General features: G+C 37.1%; 6 protein-coding genes and 1 pseudogene across 7 annotated transcripts; 4 read left to right on the plus strand and 3 right to left on the minus strand.

Annotated features, from left to right (window-relative positions):
- On the plus strand, positions 362-2,962 carry LOC18591241 (patatin-like protein 2). Its single transcript, XM_007017241.2, has 7 exons — positions 362-722; positions 821-1,008; positions 1,127-1,313; positions 1,411-1,572; positions 1,652-1,954; positions 2,331-2,503; positions 2,603-2,962. Exons 1-7 carry the CDS (start codon positions 546-548, stop codon positions 2,724-2,726), a joined length of 1,314 nt encoding a protein of 437 aa, XP_007017303.2. The 5' UTR covers positions 362-545; the 3' UTR covers positions 2,727-2,962.
- Positions 4,930-7,186, plus strand: LOC18591242 (patatin-like protein 2). 2 transcript variants are annotated; one of them, XM_018125373.1, is made up of 7 exons: positions 4,930-5,226; positions 5,332-5,519; positions 5,621-5,810; positions 5,916-6,077; positions 6,169-6,471; positions 6,562-6,737; positions 6,882-7,186. In XM_018125373.1, the coding sequence occupies exons 1-7, from the start codon at positions 5,062-5,064 to the stop codon at positions 6,961-6,963; spliced, it is 1,266 nt and encodes a 421-aa protein (XP_017980862.1). In that variant the 5' UTR covers positions 4,930-5,061; the 3' UTR covers positions 6,964-7,186. The 2 variants fall into 2 exon arrangements, with proteins under 2 accessions (XP_017980862.1, XP_007017305.2); XM_007017243.2 differs by having other exon boundaries at positions 5,624-5,810.
- On the plus strand, positions 9,202-11,178 carry LOC18591243 (patatin-like protein 2). The gene is made up of 7 exons (XM_007017244.2): positions 9,202-9,406; positions 9,511-9,698; positions 9,789-9,975; positions 10,082-10,243; positions 10,335-10,637; positions 10,734-10,909; positions 11,043-11,178. Exons 1-7 carry the CDS (start codon positions 9,242-9,244, stop codon positions 11,122-11,124), a joined length of 1,263 nt encoding a protein of 420 aa, XP_007017306.2. The 5' UTR covers positions 9,202-9,241; the 3' UTR covers positions 11,125-11,178.
- LOC18591244 (patatin-like protein 2) lies at positions 12,063-14,336 on the minus strand. Its single transcript, XM_018125316.1, has 7 exons — positions 14,080-14,336; positions 13,734-13,915; positions 13,441-13,630; positions 13,175-13,336; positions 12,786-13,085; positions 12,425-12,597; positions 12,063-12,327 (listed from the first exon to the last, which is right to left on the minus strand). The coding sequence occupies exons 1-7, from the start codon at positions 14,209-14,211 to the stop codon at positions 12,234-12,236; spliced, it is 1,233 nt and encodes a 410-aa protein (XP_017980805.1). The 5' UTR covers positions 14,212-14,336; the 3' UTR covers positions 12,063-12,233.
- On the minus strand, positions 16,479-18,584 carry LOC108662999 (annotated as a pseudogene).
- Positions 19,427-21,399, minus strand: LOC18591246 (patatin-like protein 2). The gene is made up of 7 exons (XM_007017248.2): positions 21,188-21,399; positions 20,906-21,087; positions 20,645-20,831; positions 20,394-20,555; positions 19,983-20,288; positions 19,719-19,894; positions 19,427-19,623 (listed from the first exon to the last, which is right to left on the minus strand). Exons 1-7 carry the CDS (start codon positions 21,317-21,319, stop codon positions 19,554-19,556), a joined length of 1,215 nt encoding a protein of 404 aa, XP_007017310.2. The 5' UTR covers positions 21,320-21,399; the 3' UTR covers positions 19,427-19,553.
- LOC18591247 lies at positions 21,945-27,829 on the plus strand. The gene is made up of 10 exons (XM_018125924.1): positions 21,945-22,861; positions 22,981-24,141; positions 24,294-25,442; positions 25,585-25,626; positions 25,922-25,998; positions 26,253-26,337; positions 26,495-26,578; positions 26,716-26,817; positions 26,945-27,040; positions 27,288-27,829. The coding sequence occupies exons 1-10, from the start codon at positions 22,088-22,090 to the stop codon at positions 27,408-27,410; spliced, it is 3,693 nt and encodes a 1,230-aa protein (XP_017981413.1). The 5' UTR covers positions 21,945-22,087; the 3' UTR covers positions 27,411-27,829.

Raw genomic sequence — 27,898 nt, forward strand, 5'->3', positions numbered from 1 at the left:
TCCGTAGACATCCATCTGTATTGGCTGTTGCTTCGACAGAAGGCTGTCCAATGACCATGAATATTCTACTAGGGTGAAACAGTATAATATACTAAATTCTCAAATCATTACTCATTAGTTAAAGTTCAACCTCGAACAAGTGGATGAACCTAGAGGAATTCTTCTATTGTTACAACTCTTTATCCAAATTGTTCAAACCTACTAGTCTCCTCAAGTTAACCAACCATATTTATTCTCTGTAATGACTTGTGGGACTGCACCAGCTACTGGCCAGGGATTAGAGTGAGAATTTTCAATATCTAACCCCTGGAGATGAATGCATAGAGAACAGCTAGGCAGCACGGATGGCAGTTGAGACAAGTAATTGAATCTGGTTTACAATTAATATCGTCAAAAGTTTCAGACCTGATAAGAGACTGAGAGTAGGAAAGTCTTTATAAATACCCGTGACATGCTTGTCTCAAAGAGTGTAATAAAAACATATCAACCTAAATTACAACTTACTCCTCTCAATCTCTCTGCCTTTGTTTCCTCAATCTCCCTCAATGGAAAGTATTCCAAAACATATTATTCCGAAATACAATTTTTTTGCCGATAGTCCAAGATCACCCCTTCAACCTCCCACATATGGGAATTTGATTACTGTACTTAGCATTGATGGAGGGGGTATCAGAGGGCTGATTCCAGGAACTATACTTGCCTTCTTAGAGTCCCAACTTCAGGTAGAAAAGCATTTATTTCTTGTTTAGTAGCTGGAGTATATGCATGAATTGCCTTCTTCTCATGACTTGATGTGTGTTTTATGTTTGGCTATGTACAGAAGCTGGATGGTGAGCAGGCAAGATTGGCAGATTATTTTGATGTCATTGCTGGGACTAGCACTGGTGGCCTCGTGACTGCCATGCTCACTACCCCAAATCCAGAAGTGGGGAATCGCCCTCTTTTTGCTGCCAAAGATATCATAGATTTCTATCTTGAACACTGTCCTAAAATCTTTCCCCAAGATAGGTAATACTGATGAAAAAAACAACAGAAAAGAAAATTCCTTCTAGATGAATTTCTCAGAGTAGTTGCTGAGATGATTCTGTTTTGTTACATGACAGTTCTCTGTTTTGTTACGTGACAGTTCTCCCTTTGCACCAGCTGCAAACGTGGTCAAGTCTCTAATGGGACCCAAATATGATGGTAAATATCTTCATGATATTGTGAGGGAAAAGCTGGGAGAAACTAGATTGCACCAGACCCTAACAAATGTTGTGATCCCAACTTTTGACATCAAGCAACTCCAGCCAAAAATCTTCTCCAGCTATGAGGTTCATTAATTAGTTTCTTTTCTTCTTTGTCTGTTGTTATCTAAAATGAGGTTTAATTCCTTTTCAATTCTCTGGTCATGAAATTACCATCATATAGGTGAAGAGCAATCCTTCCAAAGATGCTCTGCTCTCTGATATATGCATTGGAACTTCTGCAGCTCCAACTTATCTTCCTGCCCATCATTTTCAATCCCAAGATTCTACCGGTAAACCTATAGAATTCAATCTAATTGACGGTGGAGTTGCTGCTAATAATCCGGTATATATCTATAATCTATGTCATTAACATGATGGGATTTGCGTTATGGTTAAAATCTGAATCATATTATTTCTTTCAGGCTTTAGTTGCTATAAACGAAGTGAGCAAAGAAATCCTTCGAGGGAATCCTGAATTTTTCCCAATAAAGCCAACTGACTATGCTCGGTTCCTGGTTGTATCTTTGGGGACTGGTTCACCAAAATCTGAAGAGAAGTACCATGCTAATCTAGCAGCCAAATGGGGTATTTTGGGATGGTTGACCAGTGAGCACTCTACTCCCTTGGTGGATATTTTCATGCAAGCAAGCAGTGACATGGTCGACTTTCACATTGCCACTCTTTTTCAAGCCCTTCAATCTGAAGATAGTTATCTCCGAATTCAGGTATAAATTTGTTGTTCACATCATGCTTGAAATATTTTCTCTGATAAATCATATGAGCTTAGGTTCACACTTAGAAACATCTATGTATATGTATACTTCTTGTTGGGGTTTTCAATAGAAATATCGTATTCAATGACAAGATCAACATGAGAAAAAGTTATGTGATTCGATATCTATTGCTTACATGAGACAGAAAAATTTACTGTAAATGTTTCAAAACGTACAAAATATCTATACATAGACACTAAACTTGATTAGAAACAAACTTAGTTTTCATGTTCCCCCTTCCCCAATTGTAAAAAAAAAAAAAACCCGTAGTTTTCAAGTTCATTAATGTTTAAATTCATGAAATAATCTCTATTCCGTGTATGTATAGGATGATACACTCTCCCAGCAGATGTCATCTGTGGATGTTGCTACGAAGGAAAACTTGGAGAATCTTGTAAAAGCTGGGGAGGAATTGCTAAAAAAACCTGTTTCCAGAGTGAATTTGGAGGATGGCAAATCTGAGCCAGCAGGTACAGCAACAAATGAAAAGGCTCTCATCAGGTATAGAACTATCTGACTGTCTATGTTGTATGTTATATAGCACATAATCACATATATTTATGTTGTTAATTGGCTTGTTTCTGCTTCTCTAATCTACAGATTAGCAGAAGCTCTTTCCAGGGAGAAGCGGCTTCGTGACATGAGATCGCCGAGTGGAAACCTTGCTACAAATCAGAAAAAAGAGGAATGTGCTCAGAATAATTCTACTTCTAAACTTAATTAGTTAAAAATCGATGGCCTTCGATGCAAATTTTGCTTCCTTGTTGTTTCTTTGATTTTTCCCTTTGCTCCCTTCAATGGGCTTGGGAGTGATAAGTCAGTATATTTATATATGCTGCTAGCCTACTGCTATTCATTAATGAAATTTGTTAGCTTAATTGCTTCTTCATTGGAGTAGCTTAGGCTTTGGTGTATTGTTAATAACTTTGCAAAAGTAAAGTAAGATCCTTTTACCTTCCATGTTAACTGTTAAGCATCAGAATCCTCTCTCCCTCCTTCCAACTAAACAAAAGAACAGAGGTACATAGAGGACAGACCACACGAAACTAACAAGGTAATGGTCCAAGAACCTTGAGTGTAAGCCTATTCACCAACCTATAGTTATGTAGAATTGTTAGTAACAATCGCGATCAAAGTTGACCAGTAGACATTAATCTATATCATACCCGTCTCAATCAAGTAAACTATACAGTCAAATGAAGAGTAGAGTAGCATCATTACTTGCCAGCTATGTTCTCCTTCCACTCTTGACATTATCTGCTATTTGGGGTAAACCATCAATATGATGACTAAGTAGAACTTGGGTCTTCCTCTTTCGATTAATGTAATTAATGAGTTCGTTCATATTTTCTTGCCTAAAAGACAATTACATAGTGTTTGCTATGCTTGAGATAGAACAGTAGATGACAGTATCCTTCAGGAACATCATCAGAAGTAGCTGGCCGGATAATTAATATGGGACCATTCCTAATTTATCACAACACAAGATAAATAAAAGTGCAGTACAATGTTTGGTGGAAAGAGTAAAGACCTGAAGGTGTCGTGGTTGTTAGGTAAATTGATGATAATCAAAGGAACAAGTCAACCGGAGGGAAATATGAAAAATTACAGTTTGGAAGCTGTTGCCTCTCCTGCATAGTCTCACCTTACTGTTACTCACGAGCGTGTCAGCAGAACATCCTACGTATCAGAAAGGGTACGGATTAAGAAGAGAAAGAGGTGTTCATACTTCATATCCAGACTTCGCTGGTTCCTGAGCCTAGTCGGGCTAGGCCTTTGAGAACCCATTTGAACCCAGTTCACACAGGGTCAAGGTTTAGAAATGTCGGCCTTGAAAATCCATAAACAAGCCCAACAAAAAATGGGCAAAAATATACATATGGGATCTGGACTTGTTGCCTGACCCATGGACCGGTTTAACAAGGATGCCTACACATATGGGAAAAACCCACTGACCCATAAAGAGGTGTCCTGACCAGGTAAACGCAAGCTCAGTCACAAAGATCACGAAACACGGTTGGAACATTCCAGGAAAAACAGAACCTTTAGCGAGAATTCTTGGACCCTTGTTGAACAGGGCGTAGGGTTGGTGATGATCATTACAAGATGTCAGAAAAGTTTTGTGGAGAATTCTTGGACCATTTGCCTTGTTATCAGCCATTCGTTTTCCATTAAAAAAAACCTACAACCACTTTGTTATGTTTCTCCGAAGTCTACACACGCTTCATTTACTTCACCGAAAGTATAAGAATGTTTAACTGACAAAAGAAATCTTCAGCTTCACAAAATTCACAGTGCAAGTGCTTTGAAATTTCGCGTTTCGACGATCGTTTGTCATGGAAATTTTGTCAACTGATGATTGCTACAACAGTGACAGTCATTGGCCAGGAACATGCAGAGTCAGAGCCTTTGAAAAGTATAGTCAACATTGATGACTTTCTTATTTATTTAATATGTTTGTAGGTCCTGCTATAACTCACTAGGTCTTCAACTCCAAAGTTTTATAATCATGGTTAGTGTACCGCTTAGATGGAGACAAACCTTACACAGCTGTCGCTTCAACGTCTCTCGTGTTTGAAGATTCAAATGGAAAAGTAATCAAACTTGGGCAAAAAAAAAGATTTTGAAAAGTAATTTTCGGATTTTTGGTTGTTGGATTTAATCTTTCAAAGCTAATTCATCCGAATTATTCAAACCTACAAGTCTTGTTCATGTTCGAATTGTCAATTTTTTACTTGAACACGAGTGCACAGCCAAGCTAGCTATATGCAATAGGAACCGTATACGGCAGAGTTCCATCCAAGAAACTGCAAGTCGAGTTAGGTAGTTAGATTTTCTTTGCATGAAGTCATCTCATCATGAAGATTGGAGGCTGTGTTGAACGTTTCCACGCTGATGAGAATCAGATGTCTATAAATAATCGCCTGCATGCGTTCCTGAAGAGTATCAAACATAACAAAGCTTAGACATCTTACTTTTGTTGTTCTCGATCTCGATCGATTCTCTCTTGCTTATTATTAGTTAAGGCCCTCAAACCTACAAACATATCTCTCATCATAATGGGGAGTATCCCACAAGCCAATGTTCTTGCTACGGAAAGTCCAAAATCATTCCTACAAGCCCCTATCTATGGGGACTTAATCACTGTTCTTAGTATTGATGGTGGTGGAATTAGGGGGATTATCCCCGGAACTATTCTTGCCTTTTTAGAGGCTGAGCTTCAGGTAGTTAGAAAAATGTTTTTGATTCATTGAAGTATAGTGCGTACATATATGCTGATGACATTTTTCTTCTTGTATGTTAATAATCATGTTTATGGCTATTTGCAGAAGCTGGATGGTGAGGAGGTGAGACTGGCAGATTACTTTGATGTCATTAGTGGGACTAGCACTGGTGGGATCGTGACTGCCATGCTAACCACCCCAAATCAGAATGAGGGCAATCGTCCTCTTTTTGCTGCCAAAGATATCAATAAATTCTACCTTGAACACTGCCCTAAAATCTTCCCCCAAGATTGGTAATTATCTCAAGCTTGTGGATGAAAATAAAGAAAAAGAAAAGCCTTTGCCATGCCAAAAATTATTTGTCATGCTGACATAATTTTGTTTGTTGACATAGCAGTTCACCATTTGCACCTGCTGCAAATTTGGTTAAATCCTTTACCGGACCAAAGTATGATGGTAGATATCTGCAAAATATTGTGAGAGAAAAGTTGGGAGGAACCCGATTGCACCAGACGTTGACAAATGTTGTGATCCCAACGTTTGACATCAAACAACTCCAGCCAAAAGTCTTCTCCTCCTTGGAGGTTCATTACTCATCAATACCCTCTTACAGATTTCTTAATTTCCTTTGCAATTTTATGTGATCTATATGATTATTTACATGGTTAATTTGCATTATTATTATGTAGGTAAAGAACAACCCCAGCATAAATGCTTTGCTCTCCGATATATGCATTGGAACTTCTGCAGCGCCAACTTATCTTCCTGCCCATCAGTTCGAAACTAAAGATTCCACAGGCAACGTTAAGGAATTCCATCTTATCGATGGTGGAGTTGCTGCTAACAATCCGGTATATATACATATATATCTAATGTTTTCAACGTAATGGAATTCGTATTATGTGTTACAAGTTTCACAAATATCTTAATCAATTCTTGCAGACTTTGGTACCTATGAACGAAGTGACGAAAGAAATCACTCGCAAGAACTCTGATTTCTTTCCCATAGAGGCAAACGACTTCTCTCATTTCCTGGTTTTGTCCTTGGGCACTGGTTCCCAAAAATGTGAAGAGAAGTACCCTGCTCATATGGCAGCAAAATGGGGTCTCCTGGGATGGTTGACCAGTGAACACTCCACTCCATTGATGGATGTGTTCATGCAAGCTAGCAGTGATATGGTCGACTTTCACATTGCTACCGTTTTCCAAGCACTTCAATCTGAAGACAGATATCTCCGAATTCAGGTATATATATAGGTTCATTTTTCGAATTGTAACTAAGAGACAATCAGAGAAATTATACTTAACCTATAGCAAAACAAAAAATAATTGCAGGATGATACACTATGCGGGACAATCTCATCTGTGGACATTGCTACAAAAGAAAACTTGGAGAACCTTGTACAAGTTGGGGAAGAATTGCTGAAAAAACCAGTTTCTAGGGTGAATTTGGACAATGGTAAATTTGAACCTATAAAAAATCAAGATACAAATGAAGACGCTCTCATCAGGTATAATCAGGAACTATTCTAGTTTCAGAGTTTTATTAATTCGACTGTCTATTATATCTAATTATTAACATATTATATATTCTACTTTCAAATTAAAATATTGGTGCTAATTTCGGATTACATGTCTTAACTTTTAATCTGCAGACTAGCTAAAGTGCTATCTCAGGAGAAGCGACTTCGTGACATGAAATCACCAGCTGGAAACCTTGCCGCAAAGAAGAACTGATCAGTTGGAAGTGTGCTATACTCCCTGTGGTGTGGTGCCTTTGTGTTTTCCTTTCACTGAGTTTTTACGTGGAGCAAGAAATTCTTAAGTCTTAAGACGTATTTAATCTTCTATTTTTTCAAGTATCTTACAAGTAGTTTTGTTTTCGCATAGTTGAAATTTTCAATTCTTTGTTAATGCTAGGTTTAATTCCTAGCTTATAAATTTTGTATTCTTTTTAAAATATCAATAAAATCTTAAAAAAAATTAATATACTACTAAGAATTTGAGTGAATTTCTGATCTTATCCCTGATTATTTGCCTTGTAATGAATTTCTTTTAATTATTTTATTTTCAACCTTCTTTTAATGTATATTTATAAGGTTAAACCATATGTATCATTAATGCCGTCGAGAAAACATTAATCCCAAATAGGAATTGCTCATAATCAAATAACCTATTTAATATCAATTGATCACATCCTCTCAATTATTGTTATTTCGGTATAGTATATATGTTTGCATTGTTTTTTTTACTCGAATAAAGTCTATTGTATTAAACCTTTAAACTATTTCAAATAAATTAAAACATTCATCACAATTTCTCCTCATTTCTCTCCATTTGTGCTTCGCATTTCTCTCTCACCGTCATAGTCTCTCAAATTTTATTGATTTTTCTGTTCGACATTCGTCTGCTATGCTTTCGATTTCTCTTTCTCACGTTTTTAGATTTCTCTTTCTTACGCTTTCAAGACACCAAACAATGATTTTAACGTGCTTGGATGGGTGACTATTTGAAAAATTCAATTTTTAGGTATTTTGGATAAAACTAAAACGGTAGAAATAATCACAAATGTATGAAATAGCTTTTAATTGAATCAATTCGGGACCCAGATATCAATAAACTCAAAATTTTGAAATTTATAAATCTAAATTTTCAAAGAATTTTTTTTATTTTAAGTCAAAGTAGGTGTTTTAGATAAAAAAATATTTGTATTTTGATTTATGAAAACATATTAGAAACACTTTAATTTGTACCAAATTGTAAAAAAAAAAAACAAAAAAGTTGAGAGGATTTGAAGTTTCACAAGTTTTTGTACAAGACGTGTAACACGCTAACCATGGCTTGTCACAGGCTTTTGTACATGGCGTGTCACACGCTAACAATGACTTGTCACAGGTTTTTATACATGACGTGTAACACGTTAACCATGGCTTGTCACAGGTTTTTGTATATGGTGTGTCACACGCTAACCATGGCTTATCACAGGCTTTTGTACATGACGTATAACACGTTAACCATGGCTTGTCACGGGCTTTTGTACATGGTGTGTCACACGCTAACCATGGCTTGTCACAAGTTTTTGTACATGACGTGTCACATGTTTTTGTACATGGTGTGTAACACGCTAACTATGACTTGTCACAAGTTTTTGTACATGACGTGTCACATGCTAACTATGGCTTGTCACAGGTTTTTGTATATGACGTATCACATGTTTTGTATATAGCGTGTCACACGCTAACCATGACTTGTTACAGGTTTTTGTACATGGCGTGTCACAGATTTTTGTACATGACGTGTAACACGCTAACCATGACTTGTCACAGATTTTTATACATGGCGTGTAATATCATAGCGTGTAACTTCATTAAGGATAATTTTATCCAACTTGGCTAAAAATAATTAAAACTATAAAGAGTGCTATTTTTAAAAATATCTTATCTTTAAGGACTATTTTTTAAAATACCCCTTAATTAAATGACCGTAAAAAAAAATTTCATTGTTAAATCATTAAATTGATACAAAAAATTCACCTGAAAGTACAACATGTCCCTTAAAGAATAATTACAAGGGCAACAAGTAAGGATATACAGGTAAAGCTTACACATTGTAGACATCATATTTATCCGAATTTATCTTATTATTAATTTTGATCCAATTCCGTAAGGAAAGAATTACAAAAATTGGAAAAAAATTAAAAAAAAGGAAACTATGGCAAATTCCTAAAGTATCTCATCACCTAATTTTTCTCCATAATCAAGAAACCAATAAAATCATATTAAATGAAATCAAATAATTAAAACTAAAAATTTATAAATAAAAAAGGGGTAAATGCCTATAAATTTCTAAACACTTATCCTTAATAGATATCAATACGTAGGAAAAGAGAGAATAAACTCTTGACAGGCACAAGAGAAAACACAAAAGCTCCAAACTTTGGTTGTTCTCGATCGATTCTCTCCTCCTTATTATTAGTTAAGGTCCTCAAACCTGCAAACATCTCTCTCTTATCATAATGGGGACTATCCCACAAGCCAATGTTTTTCCTATGACAAGTCCAAAATCATTCCTACAAGCTCCCACCTATGGGAACTTAATCACTGTTCTTAGTATTGATGGTGGTGGAATTAGGGGGATTATTCCCGGAACTATTCTTGCCTTTTTAGAGTCTCAGCTTCAGGTAGCTAGAAAAATGTTTTTAATTCATTGACGTATAGTGCATACATATATACTGCTGACAGTTTTCTCTTGTATGTTAATAATCATGTTTATGGCTATTTGCAGAAGCTGGATGATGAGGAGGCGAGACTGGCAGATTACTTTGATGTCATTAGTGGGACTAGTACCGGTGGCCTCGTGACTGCCATGCTAACCACCCCAAATCCGAATGAGGGCAATCGCCCTCTTTTTGCTGCTAAAGATATCAATGAGTTCTACCTTGAACACTGCCCTAAGATCTTTCCCCAAGATCGGTAATCATCTCAAGCTTGCGGATGAAAATAAAGAAAAAGAAAAATCTTTGTCATGTAGTTGCTGACATAATTTTGTTTGTTGCATTACAGTTCACCATTTGCACCTGCTGAAAATTTGGTTAAATCCCTTATTGGACCAAAATATGATGGCAGATATCTGCACAATATTGTGAGAGAAAAGTTGGGAGAAACCCGATTGCACCAGACGTTGACAAATGTTGTGATCCCAACATTTGACATCAAACAACTCCAGCCAAAAATCTTCTCCTCCTATGAGGTTCGTTACCCATCAATACCCTCTTACGACTTCTTAATTTCCTTTGCAATTTTATGTGATCTATGATTATATATTTACATGGTTATTTTGCATTATCATTGTGTAGGTAAAGTACAACCCCTGCAAAAATGCTTTGCTCTCTGATATATGCATCGGAACTTCTGCAGCGCCAACTTATCTTCCTGCCCATCACTTTGAAACTAAAAATTCCAACGGCGAAGTTAAAGAATTCCATCTTATTGATGGTGGAGTTGCTGCTAACAATCCGGTATATATATCTAATGTTTTCGACCTAATGTAATTCCTGTTACAAGTTTCACAAAAATCTTAATCATAGTGTTCTTAATCAACTCTTGCAGACTTTGGTAGCTATGAACGAAGTGACCAAAGAAATCACTCGCAAGAATTCTGATTCCTTTCCTACAAAGGCAAACGACTTTGCTCGTTTCCTGGTTTTGTCCTTGGGCACTGGTTCCCAAAAATGTGAAGAGAAATACCCTGCTCCTATGGCCGCAAAATGGGGTCTCTTGGAATGGCTGACCTTTCAACACTCCACTCCATTGATGGATGTGTTCATGCAAGCTAGCAGTGACATGGTCGACTTTCACATTGCTACTGTTTTCCAAGCACTTCAATCTGAAGACAAATATCTTCGAATTCAGGTACATATATAGATTCGTTTTTTGAATTGTAACTAAGAGACAATCAGAGAAATTATACTTAACCTATAGCAAAACAAAAAAAAAAAAAATTTGCAGGATGATACACTACGCGGGACAGTCTCATCTGTGGATATTGCTACAAAAGAAAACTTGGAGAACCTTGTAAAAGTTGGGGAAGAATTGCTGAAAAAACCAGTTTCTAGAGTGAATTTGGACAATGGTAAATTTGAACCTATTAATAATGAAGATACAAACGAAAACGCTCTCATCAGGTATAATCAGGAACTATATTCTGGTTTCAGAATTTTAATTGACTGTCTATTATATGTAATTATTAACACCTTATATTATATATTCTACTATCATATTAATATGGTGCTAATTTTAATTTTGGATTATCTGCAGATTAGCTAAAGTGCTATCTCAGGAGAAGCGGCTTCGTGACTCGAGATCACCAACTGGAAACCTTACCGCAAAGAAGAACTGATCAGCTGGAAGTTGTTGGAACTGTGTTATACTCCCTCCAGATTATATGTCTTAATCTTTTATTTTTTTTTTCAAGTGTGTTATAAGTAATTTTATTTACGTATAGTTGAATATTAATAAAATCTCTAAAAAAAAAATACTATTAGGAATTTGAATAAATTTTTTATCTTATCCCTGATTATTTGCCTTTAAAATGAATTTTTTTTAGTTATTTTATTTTCAAAATTTTTTTAATACATATTTATTGAGCTAAACCGTATGTATGATTTACACATATGAGAAAACATTAATCCCAAATAAGAATTGCCCGTAATCAAATACCCTATCCAATATCTATTTGTCATATATCTCGATTATTGTTATTCCGATATAGTATATATGATTGCATTCTTAAATCTAAAAAAAAAAAAGATATAAGTAACTTGTCTTTCCATGTTTAGGAAGCAGCCATGCAAAATTTAATGGTATCGGAACCTTGACTCAAAACTTGTCAAAGGGCTTTATAAGTGGAATCATTGGTAGCTGTCCCAATCTAAGTTGACGAGTAGAGATTACCATACATATGGGCAAGGCGAAATCAAATGGACAAATGACGAAGACTGCCAAAGGTTTGCTACATTCGCTGTCGATGGCATTTATTTCTGCTGGACCATACACGGCATTTACAGTCAAACATGGCTAAAAATGTTTTACTGCTATTGTCATGAATTAACGATCATATAGACATTGCGAAATGCATTGTATTATGACTTTATATATTTCGGTCAATAACGGAAAAATTATAATATATAACATATATAATCATTTAAATTGATCGTTCATTACTGTATTTAAAAAATTTATATTTTTAAATTACTGTTTACGAGATTATTATTTTTTGATTGAATAACAATTCATTTGATTACATACGAAAGAAAAATTAATTGGATTCGGAATAGATGAGTAAATTAAATTGACTTTATAAAAGAATTTTTTATTGAAGAAACACTTACAATCCATTATTATCAAATGGGATATCCCATTGGGGATTTATTCAAGCTAAAAAACAAATAAAGAATCACAGAGTTGAATTATTTGCGCTCCAAGAGCTTACAATATTAGGAAAAACCACTAATTCTTAGCCCCATTTTGATGCACTCCATCCTTTCCCTGGGGTGACCTAGAATGGCGACGTTGCCTCTCTTGGGAAAGCAGTGTCGCAAACCTATGAATACAAGATAAAAAAAAAAATTCTCCAAATAAATACAAATAGTTGAGTATTAATGTACGTAAATTAGGCAACAAAGAGGATTCTGTTGTACCTTTTAAGAGCTTCTTCATTAGTCTCTTCAGAGAAAGGCTCGAAGATGCCGGTTTCCAAGTTAACTCTGGAAACTTGCTTCTTTAGCAGTGCTTGACCTACTTTCACGAGTTCATTCAAATTCTCCTTCGTGGCTACGTCAACGGAAGATACAACCCCACTTAATGTGTCATCCTGCTTACAATTCAACCATGTTAGTGACAGCAGCAAAGAAAAAATGTTTTCCTATCTTCATCAATTCTCAACACAAGGACTGAAACGGGTGAAGAAAATTCAAAGAAATTAATATGGCTATATATCTTGTCGAGAAGCAACAGTTTTCGTCCACTGGAAAGCGTAGCTTGACTTAAAAATGCGTATACCTGAATACGGAGGTATTTATCAGAGTGGAGGGCTTCGAATACGACAGAAAGGTGGAGGTCGACCATGTCTCCACTTGCCTGGGTGAATACATCAACTAACGGGGTGGAACCACCGCTGGTTAACCAACCTAACAGACCCCATTTGGCTGCCTCTTGTGCACTGAATTTCTCTTCGGCTTTTCGAGAACCAGTCCCCAAGGAGATAACCAGAAATCTTCCATAGTCCATGGGCTTGATTGGAAAGAAATCAGCGTTTCCCTTAATGATTTCCTTGGACACTTCGCCCATAGCGACTAAAGTCTGGAAGGTCCAAAATATAAATGTAAGTAGACATGTTGGTAGCCAAAACAAATTATTATTAATTCAGTATATATCTTTGAGATGTATACCGGGTTATTTGCAGCCACACCACCATCTATGAGATTATATTCTCTCACGTTCCCTTTCTGGTCTTCGGTTTTGAAGTAATGGGCGGGGAGATATGTTGGTGCAGCTGAGGTTCCAATGCATATGTCTGAGAGCAAGGCATCTAAAGTAGGTTTTGTCTTCACCTGGTTGAAACACAACATCATAATAAGAACTAATTCATATTAATCTAATTAACATGATATGCTAAGGTTCATGATGAAAGGTAAGTTTTGAAGAGAATAACAACCTGATAGCTAGAAAAGATGGTTGGCTGGAGATGATGAATGTCAAATGTTGGGATAACAACATTTGTTAATGTCTGATGCAATCTCGTGTCTCCTAGTTTTTCTTTAACAAGACTATGCAGAAACTTCCCATCATATTTTGGTCCAGATAGAGCTTTGATAACCTTTGATGTTTGAGCAAATAATGGACATCTGGTAATCCAAAAAAAAAAAAAAAAAAAAAGGTCAGCAATAACCGTAAAAGAATTTAAACAATGAGGTATTGATCATTGTATATAGAAACTAAGAGGTATACCCTGGTTGGGGGAAGATTTTAGGACAGTAATTTAGGTAAAAGTCCTTTATATCTTTGGCAGCAAATAGAGGTCGATTCTTTTCATTTGGACAAGTTAGCATGCCTGTCACCAGGCCGCCTGTGCTAGTCCCAGCAATCACATCAAAGTAGTCTGCGAGTCTTGCATCCTCACCATCCAGTTTCTGTGCAATAGCCAAAACTTATCTACTGTTAGCAGACGAAGGATTATAAGCAAAAGGGCAACGTAATTAGAGTTCTGTTTAAATTTGCTTTGCATATATATGCATGCACATATGGCACCATTTTTTCATATATGTGCCTGTCTGTGTATGTAGACCCAATGTACCTGAAGTTCGGATTCTAGGACAGCAAGGATGGTTCCAGGGATAATCCCTCTTATTCCACCCCCGTCAATGCTGAGAATGGTGATCAAGTCTCCATAAGTTGGAGGTTGCAGACGATCCTTTGCTCCTTCCATATATAGTGGTGTTAAGCTAAGTGGAATTTGTGTATACTACTATAACTTTTTAAGAGCCTTGAAGGGAAACTTGAACTTTTGAAAAGCCTCGGAGGTCGAGTTCTATGACTTATGTCCTGATCCACCAAGCAGGCTTGGATATTTATAGACACATCCATCTCCTCCCTGATACAGGTTGTGACAATGTTACATGGGGAAGAATTGCACCAAATTTGACCAAAGGTACAATTTGCTCTTGTCCAAGCAATTAAAGAAAGCGTTGGAAAATTTAACAGGGTCATAACGTGTGGCATGTTGCTTTCAAAAGGTCATTGTGGAGACTTGTTGGTTAGACTGAAGCTCCCAGAGAATCGTAGGTATGACAAGAATTAGGTGATTCGTTGAAGATTTATAATTAAAGCAAAGCTGATGGAACCAAGCACTTAGGTCCTAGTAAATTCCCACCTTATGGCTACATTTCTTGTTATTTTATTTTATAATCAGACTCAAATGATTGTATCGGATGTCTACCTCCCGCGTGAACATGTTGAATCAAAGGAAGTAAAATCAAATCAAATTGTATTATTATTTCAATTCAAAAAAAGAGACGTCAAAAAAGAAATATAATTTAATAAGTTAGTGATCGATCTTAATTATAAATCAATTCTATGTGCTAGTTATATCTAAAATTCAATTATGCCACGGTGTAGCTTTAACAAAACAAGAGAATTTAGCATGCAAAAGAGAGAACGTGCAAGAAATTCTCCTAATATACGTTGATTCTTTTTCTCCCCTCATCTCTAACGATTAAGTTGAATCATTCTCATAATTATTCACCTAAATCTATCACTAGTCTCAGGGGCAGGGCAGGGAAGGCCTTTGTAGCTTTCTTTTTTGCTTTGTTTTTGATAAGTATGACTTGGGCTAAATGTTTGAGCAAATTTGCCTCTTTTCGCTGTTTTCCAAGAGCCTCAGCATGCATATTCTGGTTAATTAGCAAATAAAGAAGCCTAGCTTAATTCAAAGGTGAAAGCAAACCATGCATTTGTTTATTCCTTTGTAATGTCCAATTGAGGTCTAAAAATTCTGAGGAATGTTTGTCAACAAAGAAGTAAAGATTCCCAAGCATACAAACTTTCTTAATTATAACAAATTATTTCTAGTTTATAATATTGAAAAGGATATATATCCCAGTTTTTTAAGCTTATGTTAGTTCAACTATGGAAAGAATATCCAGTTTGCGTGGAAGGTTTCAAAATCTAAGACAACGTCGAATTGGTCAAACATGTGCTAAGAATAAATTTTCTCTAAGCCAAATACTTGAACAGAGCCATGACTTGGTAGCCATCTGTCTATGGCATCTGATCCATTCCAGGATGCGAAGAGGCGTACCGAGGCAAATATAACTTTTTGACTCTCTCCAATAATTTACTCCAACTGGTCCAAGCCTTGGTAATATTTTATCCATGGATTGCACTATCAAGAAGTTGAAAAAGATACAAGCATTCTGGAAAAACATATGTTCACGTGTGGAAGATGATTATGATTAAACAATTCTTTAAAGCCATATGCAGGAACCTTCAGTCGGTTGGTTCATTACCAATAACGAGCAGCCGTTTAGGTGGATAGCAGATTAACCTAATGCTAGTTCTTGAGTTTAATTAGTGTTCTATTAAAACTGGACCCTTCCAGGGAACTTACCGCCCCTTTGGCGTAACCAAGAAGTCTAGAGCTAACGTTTTTATAGAAATTTTGATCATTTAACATATTTTTATACAAATTTACGTGTTTCAGTGGTGTAGTTACATTCGTGATTAAATTCAATATACGAGTTCAAAATTTGCTATCAATGTGGGTTCATATATTACCTAACTATTGAAATTCTTAATGCCGGTGGTCATGTGGGGTTACCCCAAATTTTTTTTCTTATATGCTAACTAATGGTTGTTTAGTTAGGAAAACTGAAGGAAATGATATTGTTCATAGTCACGTTTGATTACAATAAATTAAGCTTTGAATAAGTAAAACTAAATTTTTCCTTACTATAGGTTGGTGCTCCCCTCCGACCCAAAATAAATGCCTCCTTAAAAGAATTTTCGTTTCTTGTTGGTTAAGTGCCCTCTTTAAAGATCCATAGCAACATTTGACTGTTAATGGTAACCAAAGAAAAGTAATCCTTTTCTTTTCTTTTTTTTTTAAGCAGCTGTTTTATTATCCACCCAATAGCTAGAATGTCACTCCAAAGTTTTAAACTATGTAAATCAAAGATTTTTAGTGGCATAGAAACTCTAGCTTTGGTTCTTTGAGTCCCGGTACATTTGCATCATATCTTTAGCTGCTCAAAAAGCAATTGGCAGCACAAACAGAAGTAAGCCTTCTATTTAATGGAGTATTTCTCTTGCAAGAAGCTTTATTTATTATGAATTGAATTAATAGAAATTCAAGTTAAAATGTAGATAACCCCCACCATTTTAATGCTTGAGTAAAGACATCTACTATTGGGGTGGAATTGCCTCTGGTTAACCAGCCCAACAAACCCATTTCTCACTGCTTTATCTGCACTATATTTGTCTTCAATCTTTCTTGAGCCAGTCCCTGACGAGATAAAAGGAAATCGTCCCTATAGTTCATTGGTTTTATTGGGAAGAAATCAGAATTTTCCCTGCTGTTCTCCTTATAGTCACTTCCCCCAAAGAAGGCTACAAAATGTGTTAATAGGCAGCTAGCTAGAATGCTGAAACTTATAAAAGAAAGTAATATCGTGATTGCCATGAATGCATCATCTATGCGATTGGACACCTTAACTTTCCCTCTGTCATCTGTTGTTTTGCAATAATTGGCAGGTACAGAAGTTGGTGCTGCTGAGGCTGCGTTGCATATGTCTGAGAGTAAGAAAATAATTCAGCAATCATTTAAGTTGATGAAGAAATAAGAATGGCTGGTGAAAGGTGAGTTTTTGGAGAGAGATTAGTAAGAACCTGACAGCTGGAAAAGATTGTGGGCTGGAGGTTCTTGATGTCGAATGTTGAGATAACAACATTGGTCAATGTCTGGTGCAACCTTGTGTTTCCTAGTTTCTCTTTGACAAGTTTATGCAGATACTTCCCTTCATTTTTTGGTCCCAAAAGAGCTTTGATCACTTCAGTTGATTGAGCAAATAATGAACATCCGTTCTTTAAAAAAAATTATGTCAACAACCACTACAAAAACAATTTAGTTAATTAATTAATAAGGTCCGCATTCCATTCGAGTCTGTTATATTGCAAACCTTGGTTAAGGGAAGATCTTACGATTGTTATTTAGGAAAAATTCCTCTATATCTTTGGACCAGTTAGCATGGCAGTCACCAGACCTCCTGTGCTAGGGCCCTCCTGCAAATACATCAAAACAGTCTGCAATTTTTACATCCTCACCATCCAGCTTCTGTACAACAGTCTGCAATTCTAGAAAACTAATATAAGGATGGTTCTGATTTTTAACATCATGGGTTATCTGAACTGATTGTTTGGAGCTGTTGTCCATGAGTTTGTTCTTTAGGTCTGATAGTCAAGGTTTGTACTGCCAGTTTGCATTTTGTACATGATGTCAAGGTGTCTTATGTTCTATTCAAACGGACAAACTCTGGTCCTTCTTTGTCCTTTTGTTCTTCCTGGATTCTTCCAGATTCTCCCTTTTGGGATGATTAATTGAATATATTCTCTGATTGAGCAAAAAAAAAAAATATAAGGATGGTTCCGGGGATAATTCCATCCCCGTCAATGCATCCTAAGGATGGTGATCAACTCTCCATAAGTTGGAGGTCGTAAAGGTGAATTTGCTCCTTCTATATTGGCATTTCATTTCTTAAACTAAACCCCTAAACTCTAGACCATAATCACCAACATAAAATCGCCCAATATAACCTTGATTAGCAATAATAACCCCATAAGAAAATAAAAGCCTAATTACTTTTCTCCAACAGTACGTATGTATAGGCAGAGTAGTTGTATCAGATACTGTTTTTATGAAAAGCAATATGGCGTATATTGATAAACCCACAAGGGGAACATAATACTGATTTATAGTCTTTAATACCGTATTAGTGATTGTCGTTTCCAGCAAAAGTCAAGCATTCTAGTGCACCTATTATAGCACGGCATGCTTATCAGCTTGCCTGAGATTTCCATAGCAGTTACGTAACTTTGACAATCTCATATATTCACAAGCATGGGGAATGCATTGCACCAAATTTGACCAAAGTTGTACTTCCATGGAAACGGGTGGATCAAGTTAATCTGGATGGAAAACACGTTAAAAAGGAATTGGAGATTGAAAGCAGGCATGCCTATCTTATTGAAGTTCTTGCCCTTTCCTGACTGGTCATTGTCGAGAATTGTTGGTGAGACTCCGTACATAGGCGGGCCTCAGAATAGTAGGTAAGAAAACAAATGAACCAATATTCAGTAAGGTGGACATTATCCGAAAGAGAGAAGGTAGTCTATTATTCACAAAATCGGCCATGTCAAAGTAATATTATCAATCCAATTCAAAGCTCAATTAGGAAATGATGATATAATTAACTTGTGAAGTTAATTTCCTTGTGCCTGCTATAATTGTTCAAGATATTTCTTACACACTATACTTCAAACCATATGTGCACAAAAATTTTATTACTCAGGTTTCCTATGCATTAATTTGATTAGCTATTCATGTTTTTCTTTTCTCGTTTAGATGGTAAGAATTATAGATGCTTGAATAAAGTCCATAGAGTCATCCTGATGCTACGCAATGATCCTGCCTAACACAAAAATTTGTGAAAAACAATGTGAAAATTATCTTTTGTTTTGTGTTTTGTTGATGGGATTTTATCAAATAATAACATGTGAAAAAATAATTCTTTGACAAAATATTAAATTTTGACTCTTTTTTAACTAACTTTTTCGTTTTTTTTTTTAAGTGTTTAGAACGTGGATTTCATTGTAAAATTGGACGTGAATAGAAGGGAGTGTCGTGTTGCCAAGGGATCATTGTTGCCTTTCGTGTTGATGTCGCAACTGGCATGGTTTTGTCTTGTGCGGTTCTTATCTTTTAGAAGTACTAGTTATGACTCTTTCAGGAATCTATGTTCTTTTGTTTAGGTTCTGATTGAATGCTTAATTTGTTCATAAATGGTAATTTCATTGTATCTCGTAACTTCCTTTTTGACCAGGTGAGCTTATCGTTTTGATATTGCTAATCATTCTTTCATATGTCTTACTTATGAGCAGAAAACCCACATGATCGATTACATTTATTTTGATGAAACATAATCAATTACATTTATTTCATACTATAAATATCTAATTTAACACTTCTGCAGAACATAAAATTCACATTCATCCTGATTATGCATTAAGCTTCTGCAACAATGACCTTTCACGACAGGCTTTCTCCTGAGAGAGCAGCTTTGCATACCTGACAGATTTGGTTGGATAACATGTGTTAATGGAGGCTAGAAAGTAGAAACAATTATATGTATATACTTGGAAAAATAATAATTAATAATATACCTTTTGAGAGCCTGTGCGTTGGTTTCTAATTCTCCTGAAGGCTCATAGTTACCCGTCTCGAAGTTCACCCTCGAAACAGGTTTATTCAACAAGTTTTCAGCAACTTGCACAAGATTTTTCAGATTATCCTCTGTGGAAACATCAATAGAGGAGACTTCCCCTACTAGCTTATCATTCTGCAATTGTTTCAGGATGCGTCTCTGAATGGTGAGGGAGGGAGTAATAAATTTGAAGCAAAATAAATCAGCGTAGATTGTGATTAACCTGGATGCGAAGATAGTTCTTTTCAGAACCTAAAGCTTTGAAGATGACAGAAATGTGGAAATCAACCATATCAGCACTGCCTTCTGTAAAAGCATTGACTAATGGGGTGGAATGGCCGGAGGTCAACCACCCAATTAGACCCCATCGAGCTGCTTGGCTTGCATTGTACTTCTCTGCAAGTTTTTCTGAGCCTGTTCCTATGGAAAGCACCAAGAATCTACTGTAATGGTTTGCTCCCTTTATGGAAGAGAAATCACAATGCCCTCGGTTGATCTGTTTTGTCACTTCACTAATGGCAACTAAAGCCTGTGAAAATCAATATGAATTGAACATATAGGATTGTTATTATATATGCTTTAATAATAAAGCATAATTAAGAGTTCTTCCAAAGAGTTAAAGTTTTGTCTTTACAGGATTATTAGCAGCCATCCCACCATCGATGAGATTGAACTTCTTCACCTCTCCTTCAGAGTCTTTGGTTTCAAAATAGTGGGCCGGGAGATAAGTTGGAGCGGCTGAAGTTCCAATGCATATATCTGAGAGCAGGGCATTCAGGGATGGACTTTTCTTCACCTGAGACAGAAATCAGTAGAAGTGAACTCTCCTCTCCTAACTATATCCCATGACATAGAGTAAATAGTTGATGAAACTTCAAGACCAACCTCATAGCTGGAAAAGATGACTGGCTGCAGCTTCTTGATGTCGAAAGTTGGAATTACAACGTTAGTCAATGTCTGGTGCAGCCTTGTGTATCCAAGCCTTTCCTTTAGAACTCCATGGAGATACTTGCCATCATATTTTGGTCCGAGCACTCTCTTAATCATATTTGTGACACCAGAAAATGGAAATCTGTTGAAACAGGACTTTGTTAATGCCTGGAATTCTGTTGTGGATGTGCTCTTGCTTTCATCCAATATCATTACCTATTTTGAGGAAATATTCTAGGGCCATGCTCAAAGTAGAAGGCCTTAATTTCTTGGGCAGCAAATAAGGGTCGGTTCTTCTCATTCGGTGCTGTTAACATGGTGGTCAGAAGACCACCTGTGCTCGTCCCTGCAACCACATCAAAATAATCTGCAATTCTTGCTTGCTCACCATCCAGTTTCTGCACCAAGAGAAAACATGATCAGATAATCATATAATTAACACCTCTTCGATGATACACAGAAACAGCTTACAGGAGAGGTTTGACAACATATGATTACCTGTAACTCAGATTCTAAAAAGCTGAGAATAACTCCTGGAATGATTCCTCTAATTCCACCTCCATCAATACTGAGAACAGTAATAAGCTCTCCATGAGTTGGAGGGTGCAGAAGCTTTCTTAATTTTTCCATTTTTTTAGTTTGATATGAGCAATGCTTTAAGGTTTAAGCTCTAAGCTAGCTGGCCAGGAGAAATCAGAAAAGGTGTTGATGCATTAAAAGCCCTGGAAACCTCAAGTATTTATAGACCTTCCAACCTTAAGCTTACTTCTCAACATTTTCCTGAGATAAATCATACACTTACTATACGTACATATTTTTGTTTCAACTACGATCAAACCTAATTTTTTCAAGAAAAATGATACATAAACTTATCTTTGACCAAGTATTCAAATTTGACATTTTACTTAATTTAATTAATCTCTAATGTACTTAACTCTCTGTATTAATTAATTACTAGCTTAGAAAAGTGAGAGAGCTATTGCTAATTTGGTCTTTTGACAATCCCAGGTCTACAATATTATAGAGTTAGAGTTAGGCAGAGAAATTCAATTGCATATAATTTGATAATAAAGATACTAATTTGACCAAAAACTTATAGAACAAGCAATCGGTACTTTGACTAAACCTAATTGAACCCATAAAAACTAAAAACGAAGTAGCGTTGGATCTTTGTAAGCCCAATTAAGTATTGGGCCAAATTCAGTGCTGGACTTAAGGGACAAAGGTTCGCATATGCAGCGAGAAAATTCCATGTATAATACCGTCTGTACCGGTGAAGGTTCTCGTTTGTTTCTTCGTCGCGAATTTCCCTCCCCCGGCATCCTCTGAGAAAGCTTCGAACGGAATTCCTAGATTCTGTCCTTTCTTTTTCCGAGCAAAATTTTCTCGAATGAAATTATGCTCCGTCACTTCTTAAGAAGTCGTCGGCGTTGCTATCTTCTTTGTCGGCGACGGTTCTCCTCTTCTTCCTCCTCTGAAAGGCCCATCGAATCCCCTAACAATCTCAATAATACAAATCCCGTCCTTTCCCAATCACCGCTTCCGCCAACGCCGCCGCAAAATTTTGAAACTCATCTTTCGGCTCTCCCCACCAAAACCGCCTCTCTTTCTCGGAATTCTGTTTTTGCTCTCTCCGCCACTCTCCTCTCCGCTCTCGTCGCTTCTGTCGCTGTCTTGTCCGTTGGTAAAGAGAACGACGTGTACGACGCTATCCCTAATCCTAGAAATAGCCCTCTTTACGAATCAATCGAACACACGGTCCACAAATCCAATGAGTCCTTCAAGAGGATCGTCCACCACGCGAAACAAACTGGCGTCGCCGCCGCAGTGCTGTGGCAGTCTCTGAGGTCTGTGATGTCGTCTGCCAACCACGAGGTTCGGGCAGGGTTCGAGCTACGCGTTGCGGCCTTGCTTGCGGACATTGCCGCAGCCAATGCGGGTCGCAGGACGGCGATTGTGAGCGCCGGTGGCGGCGCGGTGGTTGACTGGCTGCTGGAGACGGTAGCGGTAGCTAAATTAGATGGTTGCGGGACCCAGGCAGAGGCGGCGAGGGCGTTGGCTTACCTAATCGCCGATCCCGACGTGCGCAAAGACGTCCTTGGAAGACCACGCGCCGTTCCTAACTTGTTGAGGTTCATTTATTTAAGTCAACCTCAAAATAAATCTAAAAGGGTAAGTTTTTATTTCTTTTGATTATGTACGAAAAAATTTTAAATTTTTGCACCTGTATATTGTTGGTGCTTCTAAGTTTTTTGCTTTGCCATTGATAAATAGCTTTTGTGTGGGAGCAGCATTCGAGACGTAGTTCATTAGATATTTCTGATTCTTCGAAAGGCAGGAGTATGCTTGTGGCTGCTATTATGGATATTGTTACATCCAATTGTGATAGTGTAGAGAAGGTATCTTTTAAGCCTTCCTTACCGGGGAATGCGGAAATGAGAGATATTGCAGCAGCCATTCATGTTATCGAGGAAGGTGGCATGCATTTAGATGAGGGAGAAAGAAATGATGATGATGATGATGGTGGAAGAGGGATGAAAGGGATTGGGATTAAAATTCTCGAAGGAACCACTGTTTTAGGATTGTCAAGAACAAGTGAGCTTATGATGTTTGATCATTCTGATGATACCAATGTAGAATCAGATAGGGGTACTCCGAAAACGCTTGCTTTATTGAATAAGCATGATAGTTCAGTAGGACAAGCCAATTTGTCTGCTGCTGTTGTTCCTGGTCTTTGGGATGATTTGCATCGCCAGCATGTTGCTGTGCCTTTTGCTGCATGGGCTTTAGCCAACTGGGCAATGGCATCAGAGATTAATAGATCTCATATTGAAGAACTGGATCAAGATGGAGAGGCTGTCATGACTGCTTTACTAGCACCTGAGAGATCTGTGAAATGGCATGGGAGTTTGGTGGCTCGGTTGTTGTTGGAAGACCGTAATCTTCCCTTAAATGACTCTGTCTCTGATTGGGCCTCCAGTCTTCTTTCTACTGCTTCCCATGCAAGCAAAAATGAAGACATTTCCTTATCTCGAATGGCTTTATCTGCCTTTTTAGTTGCTGTTGAGAGGAGCCTGGAAGCACGGAGGACCGTGATGGAGAAGGGTCTTGAGCTGATGAGAGTCACTGCAAAGAGAACAGTAAAGCATCAGCAGGTTCAAGAAGCTCTGGCAAAAGCTTTGGAATTTCTCTCAACTGAGGACTTGCATTTATCTCTTGAAGAAAGTCAAAAGTGGTCTGGTATACTGCTTTCTTGGGTTTTCGGAAAACCTTCCTCCAACGCAATCCGATCTTCTGCCATAAGAATTCTTTCATGCATTCTTGAAGACCAAGGCCCATCTTCTCTTCTAATTTCTCAAGGATGGTTAGCTCTTTTGCTAAATGATATCCTGAGTTCCTGCAAGACATCATCTGTTAAAGGAGGCACTCAGCCTAAGAGTGACACAGCAAAGGTTCGAAGATGTACCTTTTGTTTTTAATTGCTTTTTTGTTATGATTACATGCAAATTTTAATCTCACTATGTTACATATTCTGGAAGCTAGGAGTAGAATGTCATGTTTTCAACTGAACTTTTCGTATTTATGATCTAATTGAATTTTGCAGACTCAGATCAATCAGTCTAACATTCTTTCAGCTGCACAGACTGGTAATCAGTTAGCAGTTGCTGTAGTTAATCTGGCTGGAAATCAGTTGGGAACAACCAAAGATTCTGTCGATACCTTCCCCCTGGCAGATCTTCTTTCTCTCGAACCTTTGGCTGGACCATTTAAAAATCTAAAGAAAGATAATCCACCTAAGTTTGATGTTGCTGATTCTGCATTGGCAACCCTTAAGGCGATCAAAGCACTGACTGAAATTTGTGCTGAAGATTCTTTATTGCAGGACAAAATTACTGAGTTGGGGGTCTTGTGTTTGCTAAGACGCTATTTATTACGTGATGATTATGAGAAACTGGCTGCAATAGAGGCTTATGCTGCCTCTAGAGCCCCTGAATCACAAGAAAGGGTTTCAAGCAATGCTGGTGAATCATCACCTTCAAGTACAAACAATCCATCTAGTGTCCGAGTCCCACCTACTGCTCACATTAGGAGGCATGCAGCTCGACTGTTAACCATTCTTTCTCTCCTTCCAAAAGTCCAGAAAGTCATTGCAGCTGATGAAACTTGGTGTAAATGGCTTGAGGATTGTGCTAATGGAAAGATTTCAGGCATCAATGACCTTAAGATACGAAGTTATGCTAGGGCCACTCTGTTAAATGTATTTTGCAACCAACAAATTGGTATTGACTCAGTAAATAATGGTCCTGTAACTAGTGGCAGAGATGGAACAAGCATTGGCCCCCATTATGGGGACATGATATTCTTAATTAACCCTGAACTACCCCATTGGAAGTGTCCTGGAAAAGACCAATCCACTGTCTGGAAAGATAAGTCTCTTTCAAGTGAATTTGATTCCATGAACAGTGATAATGAACTTGTAACCAAAGTTTCAGATGTTGGTGATGCATCCAGTTCTTTTAATGTATCTAATAATGATTCTGAATCAGAGATTCCTCAAATGGATATTGTTTTTGTACATGGGCTGCGTGGTGGACCTTATAAAACTTGGCGCATAGCTGAAGATACATCCTCAACTAAGTCTGGCTTGGTAGAGAAAATTGATGAAGAAGCAGGGAAGCTTGGGACATTTTGGCCAGGTGAATGGCTTTCAGCTGATTTTCCTCAAGCTCGCTTGTTTTCCCTAAAGTACAAGGTTTGTTTTAGTTTGATTGTGGTTATAAGTTGTTAATTATTACTAGGAATTTGTTGTAATCAGGTTACAACTAGCAATTTGGAGGTGTTCACTGGGTTGTTTCTCACACTTCAAAATCTGTCTTCTTCTTTGTTTAATACAGACAAATCTAACACTGTGGTCTGGAGCTTCCCTGCCTCTTCAGGTTTGCTGCTTTTGGTTTATTTAGTTTATCAGTTTTATTATGCTTTATTTACTGGAGTTCTGGTCATCTATTTTGAGAAATACACTAGATGCATGTTTATATTAATTCATTGAGTTTTTCTCCCCTATTTCAACTCATGCAACATTGGACACATGATTTGGAAACTCAGTTTAAGAAGTTTCATGCTTCCATGTTTCTTTTGATATATGTGGTTCTAATGGAAATCTTCAAACTTGTGACTATTATTTACTTTTTTGGCTGACATTATTTATGAACATTTCATTTTGGTCTCCAGGAAGTTGGCTCCATGTTGTTAGAGAAGCTTGTTGCTGCAGGCATTGGAAATCGGCCTGTTGTGTTTGTAACCCACAGGTTAATGAGTTCAACCTCTCTTTCCTTTTATGTTTTGGCTTTTTTTTTTTTTTTGTGGGGGGGGGGGGAGGTGTTCTGCAAGAGCTCTTTTCACGGATTCTAGTCTGCTGAAGGATGGTTATTGTCAATCCTTGTGTCGGAAAATAAAAGTTTCAAGTTGGTTTCTTTTGGCTTTTGTGTGAATAAGCTAGTTTTTAATTGTTTCAATTTAACATTATTTTTTTGTTCAATGCATGACTTTCTCTTATGCGTAGCATGGGAGGTCTGGTGGTCAAGCAGATCCTGTATAAAGCAAAGGCTGAAAATATGGACAACCTTGTGAACAACACTGTTGGAGTTGTAAGTGCTCAGATGCTTGCAATTTCCATTATTTTATTCCAAATGTCACCCTTTTATAAGAATGGGAACCTTTGAGGCATGATGTTAATGTGTTTGAACATCTATAAATAGCTTGCAATGGCAAGTTGAATAATCTTGGTGTTTTATCTGATTTCAGGTGTTCTATAGCTGCCCACATTTTGGCAGCAAGCTTGCTGATTTGCCCTGCCGGATGGGCTTCGTGTTACGTCCGGCTCCAAATGTTAGTATATGATGAATTATGAATTGACTAACTTTTTAATCAGCACATAACTTTTGATTCTGAATTTTTTTGACTGTTGTAATAGTTTCAATTCAGAGTCTGGTGTTTATTTTTTTTCACTTGTTTTTCTTTAACAGATAGGGGAATTGAGAAGTGGTTCTCAACGACTTGAGCAGCTTAATGACTTTCTTCGTCACCTTCATAAGAAACAGATGCTTGAAGTCCTTAGTTTCTGTGAGGTAGTAGATATGCATCTATTCATGATATATCTATTCTCTTCCTCAAGTAAAGAATTCTGCATTTTGTTGCGTGTGTGTTTGCTTTTGAGTCTGCCACCTTACAAGCTTCCAACTCACCATTTTGCAGACGAAGATGACTCCAATTGTTACAGGTTATGGAGGAGTGGCCTTTCGTACGGAAATTGTCGCTAGGGAATCGGCCTATCCTGGATTTGGTGAAATTGTAAGTGTTATTTTTGGAATTTGGTAATTATATTTTCTTAAATGATAAATGTTTGGATCATTTGCATAAAAATGATGAACACAAACAGGTAACGTCTATAGACCTAAATGCTTCTATAAAAATGGTAATATAACTAAATAAGTATGTCATATCCATAAATCAAAATGCTGTAACATTATCTATGATCCAGTGATCGTCTAAATGGTTCAAGTATGCAAAAGTTAATCTTCTTTTGACTGTGAAACAGGTGTTGCAGTCAACAGATCATATAAATTCATGCAAACCGCTCAGCCGCAGTGATCCTTCATACACAGAAGCATTAGAATTCCTACGTAAACTTAAAGCTCAATATTCACGAAGAGAAGTTTAGTCTTATAGTCAGCAAACGGCATCATTTCTTTCTTTTTTTTTTTATTGGTTCATATCATACTGATGTTGGAGTTGAATTCAACATATTAAATTTGATTTTTGCTTGGAGGCTGGCGGAATCAAATTTTGACAACCAGGAGTGCAGCCTCATCTTCAAAGCAAAGGGGCTGGGGTTCAGATAACTAACCTTTAGGAAAAAGTTAGCACCTCCAAAACTATGCCATTGTATAGCAGCCTTCTGTGCATCCTCCCTCTCTTTTCCTTTTAGACTGTACATCAGTTTTTTTTAGTACTTTTTTTCCCTCATTGACTTGTATCTGTAGAAACTAGAAACCCATCCAGTGAATTGGTTCTGAAAATGCTGTATATACTTTGCAAATAAAAGGAAATACAAGGATTGATCAAAACGTTATTATTCAATGTTGCTGTTTCACATTTTGTGTTCTTTCTTCTTGTTCTAAATAAAGTCTATTAACTTTTAAAAGAAAA

The sequence above is a fragment of the Theobroma cacao genome, chromosome 8 (assembly GCF_000208745.1).
Source record: "Theobroma cacao cultivar B97-61/B2 chromosome 8, Criollo_cocoa_genome_V2, whole genome shotgun sequence".
Lineage (NCBI taxonomy): Eukaryota > Viridiplantae > Streptophyta > Magnoliopsida > Malvales > Malvaceae > Theobroma > Theobroma cacao.

Excerpts from the sequence above, each read along its gene's own strand:
- LOC18591241 (XM_007017241.2), top strand. The coding sequence starts at position 546 with ATGGAAAGTATTCCAAAACATATTATTCCGAAATACAATTTTTTTGCC. Across the intron at positions 1,573-1,651 it reads GAGTTGCTGCTAATAATCCG|GCTTTAGTTGCTATAAACGA; the intron begins GTATATATCTAT and ends TATTTCTTTCAG. Across the intron at positions 2,504-2,602 it reads AATGAAAAGGCTCTCATCAG|ATTAGCAGAAGCTCTTTCCA; the intron begins GTATAGAACTAT and ends TCTAATCTACAG.
- LOC18591243 (XM_007017244.2), top strand. The coding sequence starts at position 9,242 with ATGGGGACTATCCCACAAGCCAATGTTTTTCCTATGACAAGTCCAAAA. Across the intron at positions 10,638-10,733 it reads ACAAATATCTTCGAATTCAG|GATGATACACTACGCGGGAC; the intron begins GTACATATATAG and ends AAAAATTTGCAG. Across the intron at positions 10,910-11,042 it reads AACGAAAACGCTCTCATCAG|ATTAGCTAAAGTGCTATCTC; the intron begins GTATAATCAGGA and ends GATTATCTGCAG.
- LOC18591246 (XM_007017248.2), bottom strand. The coding sequence starts at position 21,319 with ATGGAAAAATTAAGAAAGCTTCTGCACCCTCCAACTCATGGAGAGCTT. Across the intron at positions 20,289-20,393 it reads GGATGGCTGCTAATAATCCT|GCTTTAGTTGCCATTAGTGA; the intron begins GTAAAGACAAAA and ends TGATTTTCACAG. Across the intron at positions 19,624-19,718 it reads AACGCACAGGCTCTCAAAAG|GTATGCAAAGCTGCTCTCTC; the intron begins GTATATTATTAA and ends CAAATCTGTCAG.
- LOC18591244 (XM_018125316.1), bottom strand. The coding sequence starts at position 14,211 with ATGGAAGGAGCAAAGGATCGTCTGCAACCTCCAACTTATGGAGACTTG. Across the intron at positions 12,598-12,785 it reads ATAAATACCTCCGTATTCAG|GATGACACATTAAGTGGGGT; the intron begins GTATACGCATTT and ends AATTGTAAGCAG. Across the intron at positions 12,328-12,424 it reads AATGAAGAAGCTCTTAAAAG|GTTTGCGACACTGCTTTCCC; the intron begins GTACAACAGAAT and ends TTGTATTCATAG.
- LOC18591242 (XM_018125373.1), top strand. The coding sequence starts at position 5,062 with ATGGGGAGTATCCCACAAGCCAATGTTCTTGCTACGGAAAGTCCAAAA. Across the intron at positions 5,227-5,331 it reads TTTTAGAGGCTGAGCTTCAG|AAGCTGGATGGTGAGGAGGT; the intron begins GTAGTTAGAAAA and ends GGCTATTTGCAG. Across the intron at positions 5,520-5,620 it reads AAAATCTTCCCCCAAGATTG|CAGTTCACCATTTGCACCTG; the intron begins GTAATTATCTCA and ends TTGTTGACATAG.
- LOC18591247 (XM_018125924.1), top strand. The coding sequence starts at position 22,088 with ATGCTCCGTCACTTCTTAAGAAGTCGTCGGCGTTGCTATCTTCTTTGT. Across the intron at positions 25,443-25,584 it reads TGTTTTCCCTAAAGTACAAG|ACAAATCTAACACTGTGGTC; the intron begins GTTTGTTTTAGT and ends TGTTTAATACAG. Across the intron at positions 27,041-27,287 it reads ATCCTGGATTTGGTGAAATT|GTGTTGCAGTCAACAGATCA; the intron begins GTAAGTGTTATT and ends ACTGTGAAACAG.